At 38.3% G+C, this 26640-nt stretch overlaps 2 protein-coding genes across 2 annotated transcripts; both read right to left on the bottom strand.

Moving 5' to 3' along the window:
• Nucleotides 1-17133: 17133 nt before the first annotated feature.
• On the bottom strand, nucleotides 17134-18300 carry LOC133716850 (F-box protein At3g56470-like). The gene has a single exon (XM_062143503.1). It carries the CDS (start codon nucleotides 18298-18300, stop codon nucleotides 17134-17136), a length of 1167 nt encoding a protein of 388 aa, XP_061999487.1.
• A 6742-nt stretch (nucleotides 18301-25042) lies between these two features.
• Nucleotides 25043-26273, bottom strand: LOC133714071 (uncharacterized). Its single transcript, XM_062140085.1, has 2 exons — nucleotides 26045-26273; nucleotides 25043-25962 (listed from the first exon to the last, which is right to left on the bottom strand). Exons 1-2 carry the CDS (start codon nucleotides 26216-26218, stop codon nucleotides 25234-25236), a joined length of 903 nt encoding a protein of 300 aa, XP_061996069.1. The 5' UTR covers nucleotides 26219-26273; the 3' UTR covers nucleotides 25043-25233.
• Between the last annotated feature and the right edge of the window lie 367 nt (nucleotides 26274-26640).

The following is a 26640-nucleotide window of genomic DNA, read 5'->3' as shown; positions in this document are numbered from 1 at the left end:
CCTGCCTGCAATCGCTGCCCCCAAACCTCACCGGAGCCTCACCTGCTCCCCTTCACCGGAGCCCAACGCCAGCCCCACGGGCCTCCAGCCCAACCCAGCAACACACGCTGAAGCATCCAGCCTCCAGCAGCACTTGCACGCCTCCAAATCCCAGCAACCCGATCTGCAGCCTAGTTGTAGCACCATTTCAGCCTCGCGCACGCACAGCCCCAACACCAGCACAGCACACCCTGACGCCTGCACCCACAACGCTTCCTCGATCTACCAGAAGGCGGAGGAAGAAAAAGAAAGAAAAAAAAAGGGAAAACATCACCAATGGTCACTGAGTTATGACTTATTCGACACTTAACTCACTGTATTTTCAACAATATCACTTAACTCACTCAGTTTTACATCCGTCTTTCACTTAACTCACTGTCGTTAATTCTGCCGTTAAAAGCTATTAAAATTGAGGGTATATTTGTCTAAACACTAAAAAAATGCATTTCTAATTTTTTTTAAAAAAAAAAGACAAATTTTTTTTCAAATTATATTTAAGTTAAAAAAATCATTTTTTATTAGAAATCTCAGAAATTTAAAAAATTGAAAAAAGTCTAATAAATGTAAATTGAGGGTATATTTGTCTAAACACTAAAAAAATACATTTCTAACTTTTTTTTAAAAAAAAAAGACAATTTTTTTTTCAAATTATATTTAAGTTAAAAAAATCATTTTTTATTAGAAATTTCAGAAATTTAAAAAAATTGAAAAAAAGTCTAATAAATGTAGTTTTTTTAAGTTAAAAATGATTTTTAAGTGTTTTGACAAATATACCCTCAATTTTAACGGCTTCTAACGGTAGAATTAACGGCAGTGAGTTAAGTGAAAGACGGATGTAAAACTGAGTGAGTTAAGTGATATTGTTGAAAATACAGTGAGTTAAGTGTCGAATAAGTCATAACTCAGTGACCATTGGTGATATTTCCCCAAAAAAAAAAAGAAGTGAAAAGAAAGAAAAAAGGGTGAGGGGTTGACCCGGCCCAGAAAAGAGGGTAACCCGACCCAGAAAAGAAAAGAGGCGGCCCGAGAAAAAAAAAAAAAGCAGGCCTGCGGCCCAGAAAAACAAAGAAACAGGCCCAGCGGCCCACAAAAAAAGAGAAAAAACTTGACCCGGCCCAAAATAAAAAAAAGCCCTGAGGCCTAGAGAAAAAAAAAGCCCAAAGAAAAGATTCGGGCCAGAAAAGAAAAAAAAAAGAACAAGGCCCACTGCTGAAAAAAGAGGAAGCGGCCCAGTTTCTTTTTGTCTCAAGCCCGAAAACATCGCTACGCACCTCTGCATCAACACGCGCGTGCGCTAGGATTGTTTTATTTTCTCGAAACCAAGTATGTTCTCTTTTATTTATTTTCATACTATGGTATATTTAATTATTTATTTGTAATTAGAACTTTTTGAGCATGTTTAGTTAGATAATTTTGATCCTTTTAAAGCATGTCGTTATTTATGTTTTATATGATTATCTTTAAACATGATTTATAATTATGTTTAAGCATGCTTTATATTTTATTGCTTATGTTTTTTTTTTTATGAAATTTTAAGCATGTTTTGTGATTTTTTTTTATTTTACGCATATTATTGCTATCATTATGTGTGGCAAATATTTTGTTGTATATTTGTGAATTTTGAGCATGCCATGTAATTTATTTTTTATATGCTATGTTTTATTTATTATTAAATATGTTAAGGTTATTTTTGTAATGCAACATATAAATTCCGTTTTGCCATGATAATGAAAATTCATGTGCATTATACATACACACTTACCATGATAAAGCATTTTCACATAGCATCAAAAAATGTGACCATTACGAATCTTGGTCTTGAAATCTAATTCATATTTTTGGAAAATAATTTACGTGGATGTCTTTATGACTGCGTAATTTATATATTCCCTCTTGTTTATGTAGATGGCTGATCCAACTCGACCTGAATTTGACATTTTGGACTCAGAAGGACTTGAGTACCATCGTTGGGTTTCCAATGTAGAAACTGCTTTTGTGGCAAAAGACTACACTGCCACCATTACCGACCCCAAAGACGATGTACCGTTTCATTAGGCGAAAGCAAATGCCTTAATGTTTCTGAAAAGACGAAAGCAAATCCCCAATGCAAAGGGGATAGGACGTGATGATCCCTACCCACGTGGCAAGGGACGTGGGGGTTGTGGTATTGGCTGTGAAGGCCCTCCAAATGTATGGGGCAGGGATGGTGATACTGGCCCTAGTGGTCATGGAAATAAGGTGCTGATGGCACCGAAAAACCATTCAGTCAAACAGAAAAGAGTTGACAATGAACCATGCTATAGGTGTGGAGTCATTGGACATTGGTATAAGAACTGCCAAGCAAGCAACAACTCAGCAACTACTTACAAGAGGTATAGGGAATCTAAAGAACAAACGGCTCACTATATAGAAGAAGGAGGCCATGACTAGATGTCAACCTCACAATTACAGACTTCAATGGCAACAAGAAACTTACTCAGTCAATGGATGCACTAGATTTTGACTGATTTGCTTTATCTATTTATTTTCCAAAGACAGTTTTGAAGGTATAATGCCTCATTTTTAATTAGACTATTGTTTGGTCTTAAAGAATGGTTTGATGAATTAGATTTCTAAACAAGACCTTGATTTGATTATCGTTGGCTTATTAATAAATTTCGAATTTTATTCTGAAGCACTGAATTTATTCGACTTTTATTTACTACACGGATTTACATGGTTCGAAATAGCACTATAAAGATGTAAAGCAATACATCTAGAGAAAAAAAAATTATTAGAATGAAAAGAATATCATTCTACCTAAATCGAAATACTCTAAAGAATATGAGATATATTTTCGAATTATTTAATGAATTCATCCTATTTACTTGTAAGAATAAATTGAGGAGAACTTGAGTGCTTAGTGGATAGTGGGACTACTCACACCATATTAAGGAATAGGCAATTATTCATTGAATTAATTGCCTATAATTCTTTTGTGACTACGATGATTGGATCATCACAAGTAATAAAAGGGCGAGGAACTGCCAAATTTTTGCTGCCTAATGGCACAATATTTAAAGTCACAGACGCTCTATATGCACCAAGAGCTAATCGAACCTTGTTAAGTTTCAAAGATATTCGTGCCAACGGTTATCATGTAGAAACACACTGTGAGAATGGAATTGAATACCTTTATATTACCTTTAATGAACGTGAAAGGAAATGCATTTTAGAGAAACTTATGAGTCAATCTAGTGGACTGTACCTCACTACGATTCGGATCATTGAATCCTATGCTGTCACCAACAATGAAATGTGGGACACTGACTCATACAGGCTTTGGCATGACCGCCTTGGGCACCCCGGTCATGACATGATGATCTGTATTTTAAAGAACTCACATGGACATCCCTTCTTTTGAGTGAAAAATAAAATGGGAGAAAAATCCGCCACACTGCAAGGTGTTAGTCCTAGTACTGCTCAAATGCAGCTATTGCCTTCTGAAGTACCAGAAGCACTACCTCCCTCCCATTATGCCTCATTGACTATTTCAAAGGCACATCACTCATTTTGCAAAGCCTGTTCTTTAGCAAAAACAGGATCGAGACCTTCCTATGCTAAAGATACAAAACAAATATTCCATTCTTACAAAGGATACAAGGAGATATCTATGGACCTATCCATCCAGAATGCGGACCATTCAAGTACTTTATGGTTCTGGTGGATACTTCGACACGCTGGTCACATGTCGCTTTATTGTCCATAAGAAATACTGCATTTGCAAAAATCCTAGCACAGATTATACGTTTAAGGGCTCACCACCCTGATCACTCTATTAAGTCTATAAGGCTTGATCACTCTATTATTGCATGTCTATTGGGATTGATGTAGAACATGATATGCATACACAAAATGGTCTCGCAGAAGCCACCATCAAAAGGCTACAAATGGTGGCTAGGGCATTGGTTATGCGCACCAACCTGCCTATATCTGCATGGGGTTATGCAATATTTCACGCAGCTTTGCTTATTCGTTTCAGACCCACTGCTAGCCAACCATTTTCTGCGTACTAGTTGGTAACTGGATATGAGCCAGACATTTCACACTTACGCATATTTGCTTGCGCAGTATATGTGCCTATTGCGCCCCCACAGCGCACCAAAATGGGTCCTCAGAGACGATTAAGTATTTATGTTGGATACGAATCCCCAACAATTATCCGCTATTTGGAACCCTTGACAGGCGATCTCTTTACCGCTAGATTTGTGGATTGTCACTTTGATGAGACAGTCTTCCCGTAGTTAGGGGGAAATAGGAAAAAAGATTTTCCAAGAGAACGACAGGAATTATCGTGGTTTGTCCCCACTCTGTCTTATTTTGATCTCCGCACTTCACAATGTGAAAGTGACGTGAAAAGAATAATTGATCTTGATGTGTTTACTGATATCGTAAAAGTGACGAGATCACATATACCAGCTACAAATGTGCCTGCAAGGTTAGAAGTCCCCAACAAGGGGCACGGCGCCGCAGATAGAGGAGCTGCAACCACACTTAGTGGAGGTGTGGTTGAGGCCGTGGCTCCCCAAAGGAAGAGGGGGAGGCCACTTGGTTCGATTGACACTCACCCAAGGAAGAAGAAGGCGAGTAAGGCACAAACCGATCCATTAATCATCAATGTAGAGAATCCCTCTCATGAGATTGACTCTGATTATAGTTATGTCCATGAGTCAATAATGGAGGACGCTCCGATGATTGAAATGACTCCAGAGAACAAAGAAATCTCAATGGACTATGAGAGTGCGTATGAGTTGATGGAAAGATCTTCCATACACATTGATGATATATTTGCATACACTGTTGCTTAAGAAATCGTAGAGCATGATGATCAAAATGTCAACAAAGAGCAGATTGGCCTAAATGGAAAGAAGCAATCCAGGCAGAATTAGATTCTCTGGCAAAGAGACAGGTATTTGGCCTGGTAGTGCTAATCCCGCCAAGTGTAAAGCCTGTAGGACATAAATAGGTCTTTGTCAGAAAGCATAATGAGAAAAATAAAGTCCTGAGGTACAAGGCTCGCCTTGTGGTTCAAAGTTTCTCACAACGCCCTGGAATTGACTACGATGAGACATACTCTCCCGTAATGGACGTTATAACGTTCCGCTACTTAGTTAGCTTTGTAGTTTCCGAAGAATTGGAAATGCAGCTCATAGATGTGGTTATTGCATATCTCTGTGGGGATCTTGATTCAGAGATATATATGAAAGTGCCTGTAATACCCCGAAAAATCCAAATTAAATTCCGTGGATTTTTAGAAATGATTTCACGATAGTGGGAGCGAGTACGAGGCTTGGAGAAGTTGTGAAATTAGTTCGAACGATTAATTTTCGAAAACGAACGTTATTTAGGGGCTCGTGGAAAGTGACTTTTTATACGTATGGAATTTGGGAAAACTTCCTTCATGAAAGTTGTAGAGCTCGTCGATACGATCGCGTGCATATGTTGAACGCAATATTCGGAGTTCGTATGAATAAGTTATGAATATTTAAAAATTGGGAATTTTCTATAAATAGGAAAAATTTCAGAATTTTTCATTAAGGACGAGAGTTTTCAATTTTGCGGAATGGTCCCTCCGATCTCTCTCTCTCTCTCTCGACCTTCAGACCCGGCAGGTCAAGCTCGACCCGACCCGGCCTGTTCTTCCTCCTCCGGCCTCCTCCGTGCCCGGACCCGGGCTCCCCTGGGATCGCCGGCCCACGACGAGCCTCCCTCTGGTGTCGCTTTGCTCCGCCGCTGCCCCGAAAGCTGGATCGAAGGAGCCACAGTTCCGATCGGTGACCCGACCGGAAAACCAATTTTCCGGCATCACCTCGGCCGATCCTTCCCATTTTCGTGATCTCCTCCTTCCCCTGATCATCCTCATATCCTCCTTGCACGACGATTTTGAGTGTAGAGTGAAGGATCACGAATTGAAGATTCGACGTCCCTGATTCAATCTGGAAATCTGATCAGACGGCCCAGATTAATCCAACTTCCAAGCTTGATCTAGGACGATCTAGGCCAAACCAGACTTAGCTCCAGGTATGGAAGTCGATCACCCTTTCATTTTGAACAAGTTTGTAGTTGGTCGCTTTGCCATCGGAGGTGGTTGACCCGGAGTTGACCGCCGCGTTGACCGCCCACTGACCACCGCTTGTGGCGGCGCGTCAGACCATATTTCGAGTTTTCATTATCTAGGCGATGATCTATGCATCCATACGAGCGTTTTGATATATAACATGGTCATGTTAGAAAAAGTTGATAAATAGTGGATTTACGTTTTTACGTTACTATTTACGGTTTTTACGTTTTATCCACGGTTTACGATCTGCGAAGATCAGACCATCGGTTTTGCTTCAAATTTTAATATGTTGATCGTATGACTGTCCCGATGACTTTGTGTGGTCACGGGCGAAGATCTGACCGTTGGATCTTCGTATAATTGAGAAATGGTGATTCGAAAAGCGATTCGTGAGAATCCGACCGTCAGATTTTCGTATAATTTTGTGGAGATGTTTGTAAGGACGATTCAGGAAGATCCGACCGTTGGATCTTCGTGATAATTTTGGAGGATGATCCTGAGGGCGATCCGTGAGGATCCGACCGTTGGATCATCGTATAATTTCGATCCGACCGTTGGATCATCATTAAATTAGAATCCGACCGTTGGATTTCCGTATATGTGTGCTTTTGAGTTGTTGGCTAAGTTAAGATCATTATTGGATTAGGTGATCGATGGATTTATTTGGCGGACGATTCGTGAGATTGTTAATTGAGCTGTTAAGAAGACGCAGCTGGATTAGAGGTGAGTAAATCTCACATGGTTCATATTACGAACCAAAGGTCGTTAATTTCTTTATTTATATTGTGATTGAAGTGAAAATGTGTTGGAATTACATTATATCATGTAATTGTTGTTTTTTTTGTGAGAAAACATAAGTGAGTTGAAGTGTAACATTTGAGTCAGATAAGACATTTTTTTAAATGTTTTGATCTACGGATTGGTCACCAGTGGTGACAGAGGCAAGGTCTTCGTAAGCGTGAACCTTGGCCAAGGTGACACATTACGTAAGATTCAGTTAGAGCTCTAGTCTGTCTGCCATAGTATGACATGAATCAGCGAGTTGGACTGCTCGGGATTCATGAATACAGTATGACATGAAAGTAGAGAGTTGGATTACTCTTGATCATGAATACATTTTTGAAAGTTAACGTATGACATGAAAGTAGAGAGTTGAATTACTCTTGATCATGAATACATTTTTGGAAATTCATAGTATGACATGAATCAGCGAGTTGGACTACTCGGGATTCATGAATACAGTATGACATGAAAGTAGAGAGTTGAATTACTCTTGATCATGAATACATTTTTGAAAATTCATAGTATGACATGAATCAGCGAGTTGGACTACTCGGGATTCATGAATACAGTATGACATGAAAGTAGAGAGTTGAATTACTCTTGATCATGAATACACCTTTATTATTTAAAATGTGTCGAGTGGTGAGTGATGAGATTTGTTGGAAAATGGTTTGGAAATGGAGGTGGAATGATTTGTTTTGAGTTGGGTTGAGTGGTAAGGATTGAGGTTGGGGGTGTTTACTTGAGTTAAAGTATTTGTGAGATAATAAAATCAACCTTTCCTTCTTGTTTACTCATACGAGCTTTGCAAAAAGCTTACCGGGTTTTGTGTTGTTGCAATCCCGGTACACTATTCAAACGGTGTAGCGGGTAATCCTACAGGTCAGGAAAATCAGGAAGGTGATCGAGCTGCGTAGAGTAGCTGCATTTGTGTGAATCTGACTTTCTTTTGTGAGGTGTGTTATGCTCATTTGAGCTACATTTATATTTGGAGAGAGTGTGCTGTAATCAATAAACTCCTTGAGGATTTGGTTATGTAATATTGGTGGTGTGAGGTGTGTTTGTTCTGAGAAAAAAATTCAGAACGTTATTGTAATAATTATTATTCATGTTTCGGATTTGAATTTGTTATTCAAAATTCGGGACGTGACAGTTTGGTATCAGAGCGTAAGGTACATATTTGGTGATAATCAGTACTCCCCGAGTGATGGCCCGTCTGCAGCGGATCCCCATCATATACTCTTCGGTATTGGTATAATCATTGGGTATGTCTTAGTATGGGGTCTAGACAGTGTGTAAGTCCGTAGGACGGTAGAATTGTCTTGTAGGTTCGTTTTAGAATAAGTTTTGCTTCCATGAGTTGCAATCTTCGAGGAATGGAAACCTCCGGATTTAACTCTGATGAGTCGGTGAGGATTGTTTATGGAAATGAGTTTCTTTTGTACGTAGAAGTGTTTGGTTGAAGGCATGATGTTGACCTATGCATGTACCTAGGTTGGATACGAGTATAAATTGATAGAGATTTTTCCTTCTTAAGTTGGATATACAGATGTTTTTGGATGGGGTGTACGTATCAAGTATTAGATATCTTGTTTTATAAAGAGACGTCTTAGTGAAGTTTTGGTAATTGACATGTGATACATGTTTAAAGTGACTCTGAGGCAATTATGCTGACCTTGTGTGAGATTGAATTCTTAGTGTAGACTAAGAAGGTTGTGTGGTGATTTTATATACACTACGTGATGAACTTTTAGAAGGAAAAGTTATGAGTAAAAGTATGGGTTTTTCCCTGATGTCTATAGCAGACTTGTGCATATGGCAACCTTTGTGGCAGTGCTTGTAGTGCTTTAGTGGTAGCTGTGTGACAAAGAATTTTTGTGGAACTTGTGAGTAGTATTGCGGTTAGGGAAGAGATTGTTGTGATTTTCGAGCTTAGTGATGTAAATTTGGAAATACTTAGGTTACCTATAAGGAGGGTAGTAGAGTTTATTATCGATGTGAGGTAAAGTATGGTACCTGTAGCAATAGCATCTATGGTGTGTGCTGGAGATTCTAAGAAAAGAAAAGTTGTATGCAAAGCTTGGGAAGTGTTTAGCTTTATTAATCCTTGATTTTAGCTAGACCTTTGAGTGACTTGATTTACAGTTGCGTTTTGAGAGTGATTGTTGGGGATATATCTCTATGATAGATTTTGTGTATGGTTTGACATATGGAAAGATTTATACGACCTTGTGATAGGGTTGATTGTGAAGAGACATTGGGTTGATGTATGAGCTTAGGTAATGACGTTATTTTCAACCCTAGGAGTGCTAGTGTTGTATAATTAAATTATGGGGCCGGATATTGTTGTGAGGATAGGATTTTGAATTGTGGTGTAGTCAGGGTGAGATATTGGGTGCTTTACTAGTACCGATTGGTGAATCAAGTTATGTCTTACGTAGGGGTGGATACTAATCTAGAAAGCTTCAAGGAAACTAGAAGTACGAGTGCAGCTGAGCTGGCTAAGGTTTTGAAAGAGCATTGGGTGACCAATGTTCGACCCATGGTGTCGTTGTTGGTTTGTTTTTAAAGAAAAGACTACCACATACATTCAGTCTTATTGATTTAGACATTTAGTTACATTAAAAAAAAAAAAAAAAAAAAGAGAGACTACATACATACAGTCTTATTGATTCAGTTAATTATTTTACAAAAAAAAAAAAAAAAAAGGGGACTACGCTATACTAAGCCAAGTCAGCAGCTCCGGAAGGATTGAGGCTGAGCTCAAGAGAAACGTGAGAGCCACCGTTGTAACCGCCCGAGCCACTGGAATAGTAGCCATATGCGCTACCTTCCTCGGAAGTAGTCTTCGGGTTACCATAGACGTACTCGCCGTGCACGGGGAACAGAGGAAGAGTTTCAAACTCCTGGCGAACTCCTCCTCGTTGTTCCATGGAAGATTGTCCTCCTGTTGTGCCAAAAGAGTTGTACTGGTATTAGTATTGAAGGGTGAGGAAGATTATGAAACAAAATTTAAGTAAATAAATCCTTCATTACCAGTAGAAGCAGTGGAACCAAAATTGAGATCAATGGATCCACCAGCACCAGTAGAACTAGTGGACCCAAAATTGATGTCAATGGATCCACCAGCTGGCCCAAAATTGATGTTGATGGATCCACTAGCACCAGTAGAACCAGTGGACCCAAAATTGAGATCAATGGATCCACCAGTACCAGGAGAACTAGTTCCCATGGGCACTTGAGCAGCCTGATTGCACCTCTTCATCTGCTTCTCTCGAGCCCTGACGTTCTGGAACCAAAAGTAAATGTTCTTGCCCTCAACCTGTCCATACTGGTTCAGCTGGAGACAGATCTCGTGAATGTGCTCTGTAGTTGGGCACTTAACTCCCTTGTCGTAGTAAAGATCCTTGAGGATTCTTATTTGATCTGGAGTAGGAATCCACCTGGTACGGCTTCGCCAGAAATCCGTGTTGGCACTACTCCCGGCTGCTTGGTTGTTTCCTCCATCCTCGATTTGTTGCTGGGTTTGTAGCTCCATGGGTTTGGGCACATCTTTAGCTATGAGCATCGCATTTCATCCACAGACAGATGGGCAAACTGAGAGAGTGAATCAGGTGATGGAGGATATGCTTAGAGCTTGTGTGTTGGACTTTAAGGGAAGTTGGGCGGATCATCTACCATTAGTAGAGTTTGCCTACAACAACAGTTATCATGCCAGCATCGGCATGGCCCCGTATGAGGCTCTTTATGGTAGGCCATGTAGAACTCCTATCTGTTGGACAAAAGTAGGAGAGAAAGGACTCTTTGGTCCTGCACTTGTTCTGGAGACTACAGAGAAGATCACTACTATTCGGGATAGGATCCGAATAGCACAAAGTAGACAGAAGAGTTATGCAGACTTGAAGAGAAGACCAGTTGAGTTCGAGACGGGTGATTACGTGTTCTTGAAAGTCTCACCTATGAAAGGTGTGGTGAGATTTGGTAAGAAGGGGAAGTTGGCACCAAGATATGTTGGACCTTTTGAGATTCTAGAAAGGGTCGGAGACTTGGCATATCGTCTTGCTTTACCTGTTAGCATGTCTGGTGTACACAATGTCTTTCATGTGTCTATGCTCAGGAAGTATGTCCGAGATGAGTCCTGATAGGAGCATTTTAATGTGGTATTTTAATAGTTAATTCCTCACATTTTGCTTAGTTAATTCCTTAACGAATCGATTTTTAACTTAATTTCTATTTTCTTAGGTACATTGGAGTAAATGATGGTGAAATGAGCATTAGGTCCACACTTACCTATAAATGGTGGAGAAAAATGGAAATGTACTAAAATGTCAATTTTACACATTTTCCTACTCCGGCTAGGAGAAACCAAGCCAAGCAAGGAAGAAGGAGCGGCCGCCTGACCAAATGAACTCCAAATGAGCTGAAACTTTCCAGATCCATTCTAGACATCCTAAGGATCGTTTCTTATGAAGAGTGCCAGAGCTAGAATTGAGCGGAAGGCCTTCAAACAGTCAGTCCAATTTCCTGCAGAAGCAAAACTGGAAAACTGGACCTGTAAGAGGTCCAGCAGCATTTTCGGCCCAACCACATGGAATAAAAATCTGAAATTTTACCAGGGTGATCTACACTCATAATGGAACATTTTTTATGAAGAGGTCATAGTGAAATTGGGAATGCTTGTTGGAGAAATAATTGAAGGAATAAAGGGGCAGAAACTGATCTAAAAACAGCTCAACACCACATGTTCAAGTTTCCTACCCACATGAAGAAAGCTAGATGCTTTTCTCTTTTTCCTTGGATATATTTTTCTGCTCCAATAGATCATCATCACTTCCATACTTCTGCACATTCATGCCTTGCTTTCATTTCATCATTACTCCATCTTTTCCATATTTTACAAACCACTTTCATTATTTTTCTTCCATTTATCATTTCACTCTTCTTTTTCTTCCCTATATAAACACCTTCTCCTCTCACTCTAAAGACATTCCTTCATCCATTTCATCTTCTTTGTCTCTCCATTTCCATTCCATTTTTCTCTCCATTCTCTAGTTGCAAAATTCTGCATTTTCAAGTAAGAAGAAGAAGGAGCCGGGAATATCATATCCTCCATCGTCCACCTTGAAGGCTTGCTTCCAAGATTCAAGATTTCAACGTTTCAAGCACTCCATCTCCATCTCCATCTCCAACTCACGGTGTAATTCATTCTTTTTCCTTATTTAATTTCGTAGGAATTTGTTTCTAGTTAACAATAACATTAAGGGCAAAGTTTAAGCCCAATTTCTATGTTTGAATAAAAATTGTGATTTCTTTATGTTGATTTTTATGTTGCTTATGTGAGATTGCTTAATTGATTTTGGATTATGGAAAACTTTTATATGTATGTGTTCTTTGATGGCCAACTTAGGATATATGCATGTAATTGGTGCTAGATTTAAGTAGTAAAGGCTTTGGACAAAAGTCGAAATCAATTAAGGAGGATTGCAAATAGATGGACTTTTTCATACTAGGTTGTGCACTTTGGTTGACATCCTTTCTTTGTTCTTCATGCATTGAATGTGTTCTTGATTAGCTAGTTTTCTAGACTATGATTGCATGTTCAATAGGTTTAATTTAGGTGCTTTCACTTAGATTAAATATTCAAGGAAAGTAAAATATGGGAAATCATTTGCTTCGAATGTTTCACATGGTCAACTTATTTCTCATGACATAGATAATCAACTATAGGAATTGTAATTGGATTTCATTCATATGATTGTAGTTTTGATCTTTGTTTCTTGTGTTCCACCCTTGTATATGTGTTTTTACACTTTCTTTATTTCATTTAATTTTAATTCCAATTCTATAATCTCAAAACCCCCCTTTTTATATTAACTTGTATATATTTTTATTCTTTATTTTATTTTTGTACATAATACTTTTTACTTTATTATTTTAATTCTTTATTTGTTTTTTTTTTGACAATGACAGGTGTACCCTCAATCCCCGGAATAGAACGATCCCTATTTGCTTATACTACTAACGATGTTTTCAGGGTTAAATTATGCGCTTGCTTTGAGCGTATCAAGTCCCATGTGATTGATCATGGTACGATCGAGGTAAACACAAATGTAACCTTTGTGGTTGAACCTGTTCGTATCTTGGATAGGTCTACGAAGAAGCTTCGTAGGAAGGAGGTTGATCTTGTGAAGGTGTTGTGGAGTCATCATGATGAGGGTGATGCATCATGGGAGTTGGAGTCTGACATGATAGTGAAGTATCCGCAGCTCTTTGGAGAGTTGAGTGCTTGAATTTCGGGACGAAATTCCTTTAAGGGGGGTAGATTGTAATAACCGAGTTTTGTCTTCTTTAGTCAAAGTGAAATTGTGGCAGACACCTTTTCTTGTTTTAGGCCGTAGAAACCGGTGCTTTATCTCTTTCATGATTGTGCATGATTGAAGAACAAATCAATAGCTAGCAAACAGATTTCTCTCCCTCATTTTCTCTGTTTCACGTCCGAAAAACAGAGCAAAAGCTCTCAATTCTCTCTCTCTCTCCGCCGGCCACCAATCTGTACCAAACCATCTCCCACAGCTTCAACTCGATCTTGCGCAGCTGCAGGCGGCAGCCTTTCTCTGCAGAACAACCGGATACGACGGCGGAAACCGGTTTGTTTTGAAAACCGTTTTAGTTCCAAGCTTGATAACTCGTGCTTCCGGTCACCAATACTCACCAAACTTCATCCTCGAGCTCGCCTCAACTTCCTGAAGCTCCCAGAAGCAGCCTCACACGGCGGCGTGGCCCGTAGCAGTGGCTGTAAGTCAAACCCAACCAAGAACGAAACCGGAGCTATCGATCTAAATATCTTGAGCTACAGGACGTCGTTTTGAGTGATTCTTGAACCAGTGAGCTCGCCTTGAAGTTCTGAACAACTCTCCAGAAGGGATCGAAGCGAGTAGTGGAAGTTTTTACGTCGAACGGGAGCTCGCCGGATTCTGCAAATTTTCCGGCCACCGTAGCTTCAAAGGTGATTGACGGTCTTCCTTGGGTGAGCGGTTTCGGTGTGTATTGTGTTAAATTGAAGACGCAGCGGGAATATCGAGGTGAGTAAACCTCACGTGGTTCATATTACGAACCGAATAAATTTAATTACTTTATTTTGTCGTAATTGTGTGAAAATATTTATGAAATAAATATTTGTTTTAAATCATATGGGCTTGATCAACTACGGTCCATAGGTAAGTAAAATGATTTAATTATACAAAATGAATTTCACGATTTTTATGCTTGAACTATAGTTGGTATTAGTGATTATCCCTGAGCGGATAATTACGTATATATATATTTACGTGGTTATATATGGATTGGTGTGACATGGAGATGTGTGATTTTATAATGATTTAAGTGATGTGAAATCAAAAACGTGATTTACCATATTCATTTATGATGATAGTGATTGGTGAAATTATATTGAAAATTTATGGATGACATGGTATTGAGTGATGATATGATTGAGTATGGATTGGTGATTTTTGGAGTTGTATTTTGAGTACATATATATACACAATAATAGTATGTATCATGGTATTATTGATCCTATTGTGTGAAAGAATATTATTGTACTCGATTTTGGTTTTAGGGTCAACATAGTGACCAGTATGAGGGAATCGGATGCTCTAATACTAGGTGGATGATGGGCTACGATTGGTTGAGTTTAGGGTCAACATAGTGACCAGTATGAGGGAATCGGATGCTCTAATACTAGGTGGATGATGGGCTACGATCGGTTGAGTGTAAGAGATGCCATAACCCTTATCGGGTGATGGGCTAAGTTGAGTATGTGTATCGGATGTTCTAACCTATGTTGATGAACTACGATATTGACAATTATGTCGGATGCCATAACCTAGGCCAGGTGATGGGCTACGATTCAGTTAGAGCTCTAGTCTGTCAGTCACCGTATTTGTATAAATACGCTTTCGGGGTTTGAGAAGAAAGATGTGAGTTTAGATCCCGTATTAATCTTTGGTGATTTAGAGTGGTGATTTTAGTGACTGATTTTGGGGATTGTGGATTTTCTTCGTGGATGTTGTGATTGTTGGTTGTTTTGCTTGAGTTAAAAGAAATATGATTTAATAAATCAACCGTTCATTTCTTGTTTACTCATACGAGCTGTCAAAAGCTTACCGGGTTTGGTGTTGTTGCAATCCCGGTACACTATTCAAATTGTGTAGCGGGTAATCCTGCAGGTCAGGAGAATCAGGGCGGTGATCGTGCGGGTTAGAGTATTTGTTATAGATTTACAGCAATTGTAATAGTGAGGTGAGTTAAGCTCATTTGAGCCTTACAATTTGATTTGGTGAGAGTGTGCTGTAATAAATAATTTGAGGATTTGGTTTATTGTGATATTGAGAGGTGTGAAGTGTGGTTGTTTGTGAGAAAAAAAAATTCAGGACGTTATTTGTAATTGTTATTATTCATGTTTCGGACTTTGAATTGACTATTCAAAATTCGGGGCGTGACATCTCCTCCATTAGATCAGAAGAAAACACTTATCCCATCATTTCAGAAAACCGAGCACGTACTGAAATATAATTATTCATAAGAAAATTAAGCCTTTACATTCTCTCACTCAAGAACCAAAATGGTGAAATCTATGACACAATCTTACCATAGCACAAAAGAGATTAGTTTTCTAAAATCTGTAATAAAAATATTGATTTTATAATGAACCTGACATTTTGGGTTAACTTTTCTTAGTAAAACAAGTTACTGAAGGCAGTAAAAAATGGATATGGAACTGTAATTGGGTTCTTACTGAAAGCCATGCCAGAACCTTCCCCGGCAAAAACAAAAATAAGCATAGAGAAAAACTCAGCAAAGGCAGCCCTTATTGCATCAGGGTGGCTTGCCTCTCCTGGTGTCCCAACTGCAATTCTAGAGATCGCCATTTTCTCTTTTCTTCTAGCTCAACACCTTCAAAACTCAAAGACTCTCTGTATTAATCTGACAGTACTGTTGTGCTCACTCACTAGCCTTTGCTTAATTCCTCTATATATAACTGAAATAACGGCTGTGGAACCGGTATCGCCCGTTTTACAGTTAAGCACTGTATAATTCTGTGGGACCCGTTTGCCACATGTCGGTCCAATATGGGACTATAGGTTGTCCTGGCACTGTATAATTCGGTGGCGTGTGGTTGCGATGCGATTAAGTAGCGGTTGAATCTCGGAAAAGAAGGGCGACATTGTTTGTGATCTGCCCTTACGAATTACAACACTCCTTTCTCCAAATTATTAGTTCTTTGTTATTATTGGACGCGTCAAAATCGTTGATACTAGCTAACTGGAGGTTTTGTTTATTTCAACTAAAACAAATAAGCTTTCCGGTCATCATAAGGGCTCTTAATTAAAGAAGAGAGCTAGAGGTCAACTCTGAAGTTTCGCTTGCTACTTCTATAGTTACCATGTATGCAAAATGCGGATAAATAGAGAAAGGAAAACAATTGTGTGAGAGATCAACTTGGAGGAAAGAGATTTAAATAGTTGCTTGGTCTGCACTTATATCTGCTAGCTAGCTTGACTGCTTGAGTCCAGTCTGGTTGTCCTGAAGTGGCATCGTCCCTCTTTTGGAGACTGTCTGGCGGATCGATCAATGAAAATCCCAAACCAGGTTGCCGGCATAATATTGGTCAAGCGTCCTAGTTAGCTCTCATCTTGTGAAGAGCTTTCATATCTGAAATTAGTTATAGGTAAGAGCATATATATTGATTCTGTTAAGGTCAAGATATATTGATTCTTACATTTCTACCCGGACTGCTATAGCTATTCTCATAGCTAAGTATTTACTCTTGCCTGGATTAAATTCAATAAATACCTCCAAATGGTGTAGAGAAATCAATAAATTGGCATGAAGAACAAATTGGACCCAAACACATGATATGATTGCAACCTGTATGCATGGAACCCTAGCTTGCAAAGTAATATAGATCAACTAAGTCATCTTACGGGTCTTATTGATAATGTACGCACACACATAATAGCACAATACAATAATTTCAATATTGTAAAGGTTATGAGTTTGATTCTCACAGACATATGTAAAAATAGTGTGCGCTAAGTGTTTCTTTTTTAAATACAAAAAAAAAAACCATAATATTTAGATTTATCATAGTCAAGAGCGAAACATAGCTCAAATAACTAGGAACATATATATTAGGAGAATAATACAATTTAGAAACTCGGTTGAAGCCATGAATGCGATGTTATTGATCTGCCTTTGTACTGAAAATCTGGAAATGCTTCAAAGTGTCGCTCTATTTTTCCATCCTTCATATAGTAAATGCCAATGTCGATGTGCCCTTCATCGGAGACATGACTCCGATTTAAGAAATAAATACAATTGGCTTTGCATATAGAATCATCTAAAGCCTCAATCGAGAATGAAGAATTGTTTGCACCCAAAAATAAGGTTCTATTCCCCAAATTCTTTACTTCTGATTTTGCCCATGAATTGCCATCATCAAATGGCACCTTGAATACCCTACAACCAACAGTTGATTCAGTTTTGCCTTGCTCAAATAAAGAGATAACCAATAACAAGGTCCCTGTTGCAGATTCCACTAAACATGGTGCTTTAAAATGAATCTCAGGACCGAACAGCAGTTCCTTTGGAATCCCTGCAGCAACAGCCCTAATCTGTGCATTTTTAGGATCTTCTATCTCACAGACAAAAACCTTACCAAGATAGTCCACGACATAAAATTGGCCCTTATAATAAATTGCATCCGTTAAAGTTAGTAATAGCCCTAAAGATACAGAAGTCCATTTGTCATTGTTATACCCCGGCTGGTAAAAGGCCAATTCATGATATGATACAATCATGACCCCATAATTCGATGTCCAAGAAGGACTCGATGATAATACAAACTTGTTTATATTTCTAAGTGTCATGATTTCTGGCCGCAGATGAGGCAGCTCAATTTGGACATGGGTTAATGGATTAAAAAGATGAAGTTTGGAAAAATCTTCGGATACAGTCAATAACCATCCTAAAGAAGAATAGCAAAACTTGCCCATAGTTTCTGGTAAATCAAGTTGGTAAATCTGACCTTTTGTCAAGCTGTAAAAATTGCAGATGGGAGCATTGATCTCCTTTGGAAGAAGGAGGACCGGAACTTTATGCTGTAATCTCAGACCTGTATTAGAGTTTTCCTTGATCGCTGCTGATCTCCATGATCTGCAAACTCCTCCAAAAGCATAGAAATCCTTCATGGAAACTATTTGCTCTGCAAAACAGTTAATAAGATCTTGATGATAATGAAGGTTTGACCAGTCCTTATGAGCTGCCGTAGTGACGACGTTCTTCTTTCTTCGATAATTACTAATCGGTGCTCTCATGGCGATTGATGTCACTATTGAAGACGTACGTTATTGAATTGGAGTGTAATGGAGGAGCAAACCCTAATATGTTGTAGCTTTATATGTAGAGAAAGCCTCCAGAGGGGAAACCAGATTAGGTTTCATATATGTACGTGCTGATCTGTACTTGTTTGTGTGTGTATTGGATTTCTTTTCCAAACATGGATTTATAGGTTAATAGATTGAGATTTGAAAAGAAAAAGAAAAGAAAAGAAAAATAATAATAAATAGTGGTTCAAACGTCGTCTCAATATGTATCCTGTATTTTTTATTTTTTTTAGTTACATTCTACTTCAGAATCTCTATCTCTTTTTTTCTGACAAAGTTTATGATTAACTGTACAATTATTTTGACTCGTATATAAAAAAAAAAAGCTGTAATTATTTTAACAAATTGTTTTGTAATAAGGTGCGGCTATTGTCACCCTACTAACTACTTTATTCACCATATATATGTGTGTGTGTGTATATATATAAAATATTTATTCAGAACGAGGTCTCGCTCTGAAATTAAAATGTGAGGTTAGAGTTTATGATCACTTTTCGATCTCATATCCACATCTCAACAATTCAGTTTTTAGGGACTAATGTATAGATTATCTCTGCAAAATTTCAACTAAATTGATGATCTTTAAGATATCAAACTCACTTAAACCAATGGATGAACTGCATCTGTCAAACCTGAACTGTACTATCTTTAACGCAGTTATCAATGTCTTAACGACCATCAATTTGGCTGAAATTTTGCAGACATGATCTATACATTAGTACTTAAAAACTAAACGGTTGAAATGTGGATATGCAACCGAAAAGTGAACCCAAACTCTAAAAGTGCACTTTAATTTTAGAGCGATGCCTTGGTCTAGATAGGATTTGTATACTTCCACTAAGGGATCCCCTTTTTCGGTCTTTTCTAGAGATAAGGCATTAGACCAACTTTTCAGTCACATTTCGGTATCTCAACTGTTCAGTTTTTAGGTCCTAATGTGTAGATCATTTCTGCAAATTTTCAGCTAAATCGGTGATCATTAAGGTATCAAACTATGGTTAAATAAATGAATGAACCAGATTTGTCAAATTTGAACAACTCATATTTATAATTTTTAAATCGCTGTTTTGAATGCCTTAACGATAATCAATTTGGCTGAAAATTTGCAGAAGTGATCTATACATTAGGACCTAAAAGCTGAAAGGTTGATATGTCAAAATATAATCGAAAAGTTTGTCTAATGCCTTATCTCTAGAAATACCAAAAAATGGATCCCTCACTAGAAGGGCCATAGGGATCCATTGTTTTGCCATTTTAAGGGATTGCATATTAGAGCTATTTTTCAATTACAAATTCACATTTCGACTGTTCAATTTTTAGGTCTTAATGTATAGATCACATCTGTAAATTTTTAGCCAAATTCTAAAATATTAAGGCATTCATTACTGCAATTTCAAGTTTGACATATTCAGTTCGTCCATTGATTTAATCTAGTTTGATACCTTAACTATCAATAATTTAGCTGAAAATTTGCAGAAGTAATCTATGCATTAGGACTTAAAAACTGAACGATCGAGATGCCGAAATACAAAATTGAAAAGTGGGTCTAACAAGTGAGATCTTAAAATGGCAAAAAAAAATGGATCCATACACATACAGATATATGTGTGTGTATATATATATATATATATATATATATATATATTTTAATTATGGACGACAGTTTTTTCCCCATATGTTTTATTATTATTATTATTATTTTATTTTTTTTATGGACGACACCTCACCCTTGATGTCAGTGAGATTTGAGCCCATGACCTCCATAATATTTGTTAAGCTAGCTAACCAACAAGTCACGGCAACCTAACCCTACATATATTTTCTTAATTTCAAGTTTAGTTTACCCATCTACAGTACTCAAAATATCATTTTTCAATGTAGCGTACTAGGGTTTAACTTGAATTCTTTTTCTAATGGCTTCCTCTCGATTTTTTTTTTAGCATAACATGAGAACGATTGAAGATGATGAATGCTAAGAAGAAAACATTAGGGCTTAACGATGAAGAGATTAAGAATGAAATTTAAATACGTGTTTTGTAGGGTGTAGTAAGAAAAATAAATTGTAATTTTTAGTAAGATATTGTCATTTGTAATTTTATATTAAAGTATTTTAGTTTTTCAATTAATCAGAAACTTGTAGAGTGAAGAAGAAGGTAATTAGCAGGGTGGCAATGACTGCGTCTTTTGTAATACATGTCGAACCTTATACTCAATCATTAATTACAAAAATACCGTTATCCTATTCGCATTATGATCATATCATGTTACAATGTTACATGACATATTTCGTAAGAAAAATATTTAATGCAAGAAAGTTAGGATAGGGCTGCCCAATCATCTCTTTCTCTATTGCATTCCGAAATTATCTTTCTTTATTAAAGTAAAGGGAAAATGCCCAATTATGCAAATTTGAGCAACATTAACCCCACTTATCCAAACATCTTATTAGATTGCCCATTTATCTAATAATTTACATATCTTTTGCCCTACTTCCCAATTAAGTATTTTTTGTTGTTTTCTATTTATTTTAGGATAATTTTACCCTCTCCCTCTTTGTCACTTAGAGAGAGAGAGTCATCAGAGACTTCACCGGACTCCGGTGGCCGAATTCCAGCAACCGGCCACCAGAATCCAGCGTCAGATTTTATTGCCCCCCCCCCCCCAAGTAATCTTATTATTGCCCCCCAATAAACATTTTATTGTCCCCCAATAATCTTATTATTGCCCCCCAATAAAATTTCTACTATGGGTCAATAATCATTGAAAAATATGGATGTTCTCAGAAATTACTAACAATACGAACACTGTGGGATTAGCAATTCCCATAAATCACTTTGGCAGGACAAAAATCAAGAAAAAGACAACAGAAGTTGAATCATTGCCTTTATGCTAGAGTCATTTGATACAATCTGTATATAATCAATTGATTACTTTAAGCAAACTCCAATTCATCGACTTACACACAACCAAAATGGACCATAATCAAAATCTTAAGACAGAAGCAATAAACAGATAACCAACATGAAAGAATCAAAGCATCACAATCCAGGTGGAGGTAAACAAGAACTGTTGCTGACATGCATTAAAGTGGCATGGACATAATATAACTTAATCTCATCATTATTGACCTTGAAATTTACAGAACGGCATGCTTCATGCATATCAACCTAACCTCAACATACCCACAAAAAAAAAAAAAAAAAAACTAACCTCCGATTTCTGATCATCAACAAACCAAAATATCAGCTATAAATAATCACAAGCCAAGCATGAACAATTGCAAGTAGATCACGAATCATCATCCATTGGAACAAAACCCATTACGCTAAGATCCTTCAAATCCACTCTAACCACAACAACCAAGCCAATTTTCACAAATCAAACAATTCAGATTATCAAAATGAGAACCACGGCAATATGAAACATTGTTCTTCACACAGTTTGGTATAAAGCAGATTTGGAGAACCGGAAAAAGGGCCTTCAATTCAATGTCAAGAGCCTCTAAATATGAAGATAGAGCACAACTCCATAGGGGAGCATCCGACTCCGAACCTGGTTGAGGTCGTGGTGGGGGCGGAGAATCCGAATAGGGAATCAAAGGCCAATCGGTGCCGGAGCTGGAGAGTCCGGCATAGAAGGCGCAGAGGTCAGCGTTGCGGACGTTGAATGCGGGACGGAGATCGGCGAATGAGGACGAAGAGGTCAATGTGGTCGACGTTAGAGTTTGGACCTCTTCGCTATCGCTTGGAGAGATATGTGAGTGAACGCTGAGTGAGAGAGAGAGTGTGAGTAGCAATGTGTAATTTATTATTTATCTGAGCTTAAAAGTGATATTTTATCTTTGAATTGGGTGAGGGAGAATTTTAATCTGTTGGTAGAGGGAGTGACAGTGTTTTAGGTCAAAATTGGGTCAGAACCCCTAAAGTAAACTACCGAAAACAACTTCATTACCCTCCTACATGGCCAATAATTGACCAACCCCTGCCAGTCTGCCACATACTGCACGGATCGATGCTCTAAGTAGGATATTCTCATGCAAGAGAGAAAAAAGTCATTGGAGTATGAGTTTAATTGATAGAGAGAGACTTGCGTGCATGCAACTCCTCCACTTGGGTATTGTACTTTTAAATAACAGGGGCAGTTTCGGAACAAGCAAAAAAAAATTATGATGTCTAATTGGCTGGTCCTATATTTACGTGGTGGGGAAGCCCCTACCTAAGAATTTCTCTAATTGATAATGCCATAAAGTTCACAGGATCATAGAGTTTCTACGTAGCTCAATTTTGTTTTCACGCACGACGGTTGTTGCCTGATTGCAATAATGATGTGCATGGCATTAGGGCACGCACAAAACTTTTGGTCTGGAAAATCCTGTAGCCTTCAAAAATTTACAAGTAAAATTCAAAGATGACAGTGAATAACTGAATATGAACATCGCTTCACAGCAGTATAATCTTTCCCAACACATCAAATCATCAAATAACATGACAAGACCACAAGGGCTGTGTGAAAATCCATCAAAGAAAACACATAAGCTAGCATCGGAACGTATATAAAACTTTGAATGCTTGACGTGGTTAACCAACACAAAACCAACGAGTGAAATACCACTAGCTGCTTCATAGCTCGGATCGATGTGTCTACGTAGTCCTTTCGAAAATCGAGTTAATTCCGAGTTAGATACATGGCACAGTCATCTAACTTGAATTGCATGCGGTCGATCAAGAATCACCGCGTTCAAATTTTCTGTTACCTCCTTAAAGCCCAAAATCCGGATTCTGATTTTGATTTTTAACAAAACCCGACTCAAATTTACAGAATTCAAATGTTTATCAGAAGCACAATATATATAATACCATTCATGTAACTGTGTCCAGAGATCGACGAGAACCCTAGCTACTGTGACTGTGTTGGTCCTGAATTTCATATAATACCCGTGGTAGTTGTTGAATGAGGTGAGAAGGTACTGAAAAGGTGTTGTTCAGTTAGTCTTGATGATACAGGCTTAACATACAAGCAACAAAACAAAACCAAAAGAGAGATTATGAGCAATTTAACAGAATACCAGAGGATCTATATTTGTGCTAATATGGAATTATGGATGATGATGATGATAACGAAACTTAAAATGTGGATGTGAATGTTTGATTTGAAGGGCTTACAGTACTGAACTGTAAGGCTGTGAATGAATCAAGCTCTTTGTACTCTGAAGAATTCAATACTATATCATTAGAGGTTTAGAACTATGATACGAAATCCTAACTTATGATTCTGAATAACGTGATAGATATTTTAGATATATCCTAAATAAGTTCTGTTCTTCTGGCTTTCCAGGAGGACTTGCGGCTTTGGATGCATGCATGCACAAACTGTTTGCAGAATATAAAGTTGTGTTAAGTTGATAACTGCTATTAAACCAATATTTGGTGGTGTGCAATGTTTTAAACATAGACAGTTTTATCACCTATAAAAGAGGGAATTGAGAAAATGTCTAGTATGAATATGAATTTAGAGTCGTGTATAAGGAAGGAACTACATTTTAGATGTATACATAGGGAAAGCCGTGTGCAATGAAAAATGCAAGCACAGTTTGGGGAGGGTTTTTTTACCTATTTTTTTCAAACAAGGAAATTATCTACTCCATCCGACTAGTTCCGGGTTCGAGTCCAGGGCAACCCATGCCAATTCTAATTAGTATATCGAAATGCATCATTAATAACCACACATGCCCAAAATTTTATGTTATAAAATGTCTAGTACATAATTATACATAAATACATTATAGTATTAATGTTTTATCTGTTGAAGTCCAGGATTTCGATGCTTTTAGTTGGATGATTACTTGATTGTTGGATTGGTGTTGAGTTTTTAATCTATATAAAAAAATCGTTGTTTATTTCAAAATACTATTGATGCGCGACCTCTAGAATTCTGTTTTAAGCTATCTGCAGAAAGAGTAGGTAGATGCCCATGCTGAATACTAAAAGGTTCCTGTGATTAAAAACCAGAAATTGGTAAAATACATGCCATGTTTTATTGGGTTTGTATAAATCCTTCGTTCTCATTGAACTTCATCGACTTTTTAGGGGTAGATGTCAGAATTCTGAAGTTGCTGTGCAGATCGGTCAAATTTGAAGATTAAAAATGTACGGACTCTGAAATAATTAGAGAATAAACCATGCATGAGCAGAAAGCCTCAGATGTCTAGTTTATGAGGAATATTATGGTTTGAGATTCTAATTTTTTTTTAAAGAAGTTATGGCAGTTTAAGTGAAGGCAGTTCAGATTGGACGCGAATTTGTAGCGTCTTTCTACAAGCTCATGTTTTGAGGCCCAAATGTGCGAATAAATTCTGGTAATTTCACAGACGTCCTAAAGGCCCAATATATATATATATATATTTGGAATTTTCGATTGAAGATCCAAGTCAAAGGAGGATTACTATTGTAATGCTGAATGATGTGATCTCATCGCACGAGTTCCTTCCAAAATTGTTGTGTTTTATACGAGAAAACAAAGCAGGTATGATACAAATAAATTTGAAGACAGAGTAAGCACAGATTGGTAGAGTAGAAAAAATTATCAGAACTAAATGAACAAGAGTTTATTAACAGGTCAAGAGAAAGAAAAGGAAGCATGAGTTAAAAAAGCTAGAATTCTTGGCCAGCCAGCATTTCAAAAACAATCTCTCATCCTCAGTTTTGCATTCAGCAGTCATTAGTAAGCCAGATCTAGGGGAAGCATAAAATCCATAGAATGCGGGCATGACATGCAAGTACGGTGTTGAGGTGAATTAGAGTGATGGAAGTGGTAAACTACAAAGATTAAACAACTTCAGGTGACAAAGTTCCCAATAGGGTGATTTTACTCTGCTTCTTCTTCCACTTTTTCCGCTGCTTCTTCTTTCACTTCATTCCCTGCCTGCTTGTGCCCATGAACTCCCTCTGCTGCTTCCACTTCTTCTTCCACATTTTCCCCTGCTTCTTCTTTCACTTCGTTCCCAGCCTGCTCGTGCCCATGAACTCCCTCTGCTGCTTCCGCTTCTTCCCCTGCCTGCTCGTGCCCGTGAACTCCCTCCGCTGCTTCCGCTTCTTCCCCTGCCTGCTCGTGCCCATGAACTCCCTCTGCTGCTTCCTCTTCTTCCTCTCCTTCTTCGACTTCATTCTCTGCTACTTCTATTTCATCCCCTGGCTGCTCGTACACATGAACTCCTCTGACTTCAACCCTGAAGCGAGGCCAAGGAGTTGTGGCTATGGATAGTTCGACCAACCTCTGCGAGGTCCACAAGGAAAAATACACTTTCGGAGTAGTGATAGAGCGTTGGTTCTGAACTAGAACGGCTGCTACAGAAGTCTCAAGCTGCAGGAAATTCTCCATCACCTCCACTCCCTCAACTCTCCCGAGTAATTCTGCAACATCAAATATGTCGACCCAGTAAATAACCTCCATGCCAATATCACCATGTAAATTCCCCAGGATTGCCTCCCATACGAGTTTTAAATCCTCCTCCTCAATGCGCCTGCGGTTAATGCGAGATGCTTCATCAGAGGCCTCCCTCTTGCGTTTGGCTGCTGAGGGACCATTAGCTCCACCCTACAAGACAGTTATTTCATTTAAGAATTCACCTTTTAAACAATAACTACTAGCAAAGCCTGTATGTCACTGTATATCTTACCTCTTGCGGCGCTGGAGTAGATGCAGCCGGCAAGGTACCACCAGTAGCTTGAGCAGCCAGCTCTATTGCCCTCTGTGCAATAAGAGACCTCCCAGTCTTGGAAGTCAGGGGCCAAAACAGTGCTATCCTCTCAAGAACTTCCATCCCTTCACACTCTGGCTTCGATAGCTGCATTGCACCCCTCAATTCAAAGTAGAAAACTGCTGGGATCTCAGTTGTATCACCATTTATGCCCTGTCCAGAAAGAAAACAAAATTGTTGGACTTGGGTAAATTTAAAAGTTAGTACAGACTAGTGGGGAATAAGACATGTAAGAGGCAATCCTAAGTCATTGGCACGCAATGTTCTAAACAATCAGTAACCCAGCAAAGTCAACTTAAAGCATGCGCTGTGAGCCTGTCTTAGCCTCCTAGCTTCCACGACCAACTAGAAAACCCAAACCTTTATAATGTTATCTACTGGATTGTTACAAAATTAAATGATATATGCAAAGACTCAATGTTACCTTTCTGTGAGTTCTAATTGCCAACATTCTAGGAATATCGTAAAACTATCTTGCCTCATCAAATGGGTAAATGAACTTCAGGAGTTAATGC

Source organism: Rosa rugosa, chromosome 6 (genome assembly GCF_958449725.1).
Source record: "Rosa rugosa chromosome 6, drRosRugo1.1, whole genome shotgun sequence".
Taxonomy (NCBI): Eukaryota; Viridiplantae; Streptophyta; class Magnoliopsida; order Rosales; family Rosaceae; genus Rosa; species Rosa rugosa.
The sequence above is the reverse complement of the archived record's forward strand: the minus strand, read 5'-3'. Positions and strand labels throughout refer to the sequence as shown.

Excerpts from the sequence above, each read along its gene's own strand:
- LOC133716850 (XM_062143503.1), bottom strand. The coding sequence starts at position 18,300 with ATGAGAGCACCGATTAGTAATTATCGAAGAAAGAAGAACGTCGTCACT.
- LOC133714071 (XM_062140085.1), bottom strand. The coding sequence starts at position 26,218 with ATGCAGCTATCGAAGCCAGAGTGTGAAGGGATGGAAGTTCTTGAGAGG. Across the intron at positions 25,963-26,044 it reads CTACTCCAGCGCCGCAAGAG|GGTGGAGCTAATGGTCCCTC; the intron begins GTAAGATATACA and ends ACTGTCTTGTAG.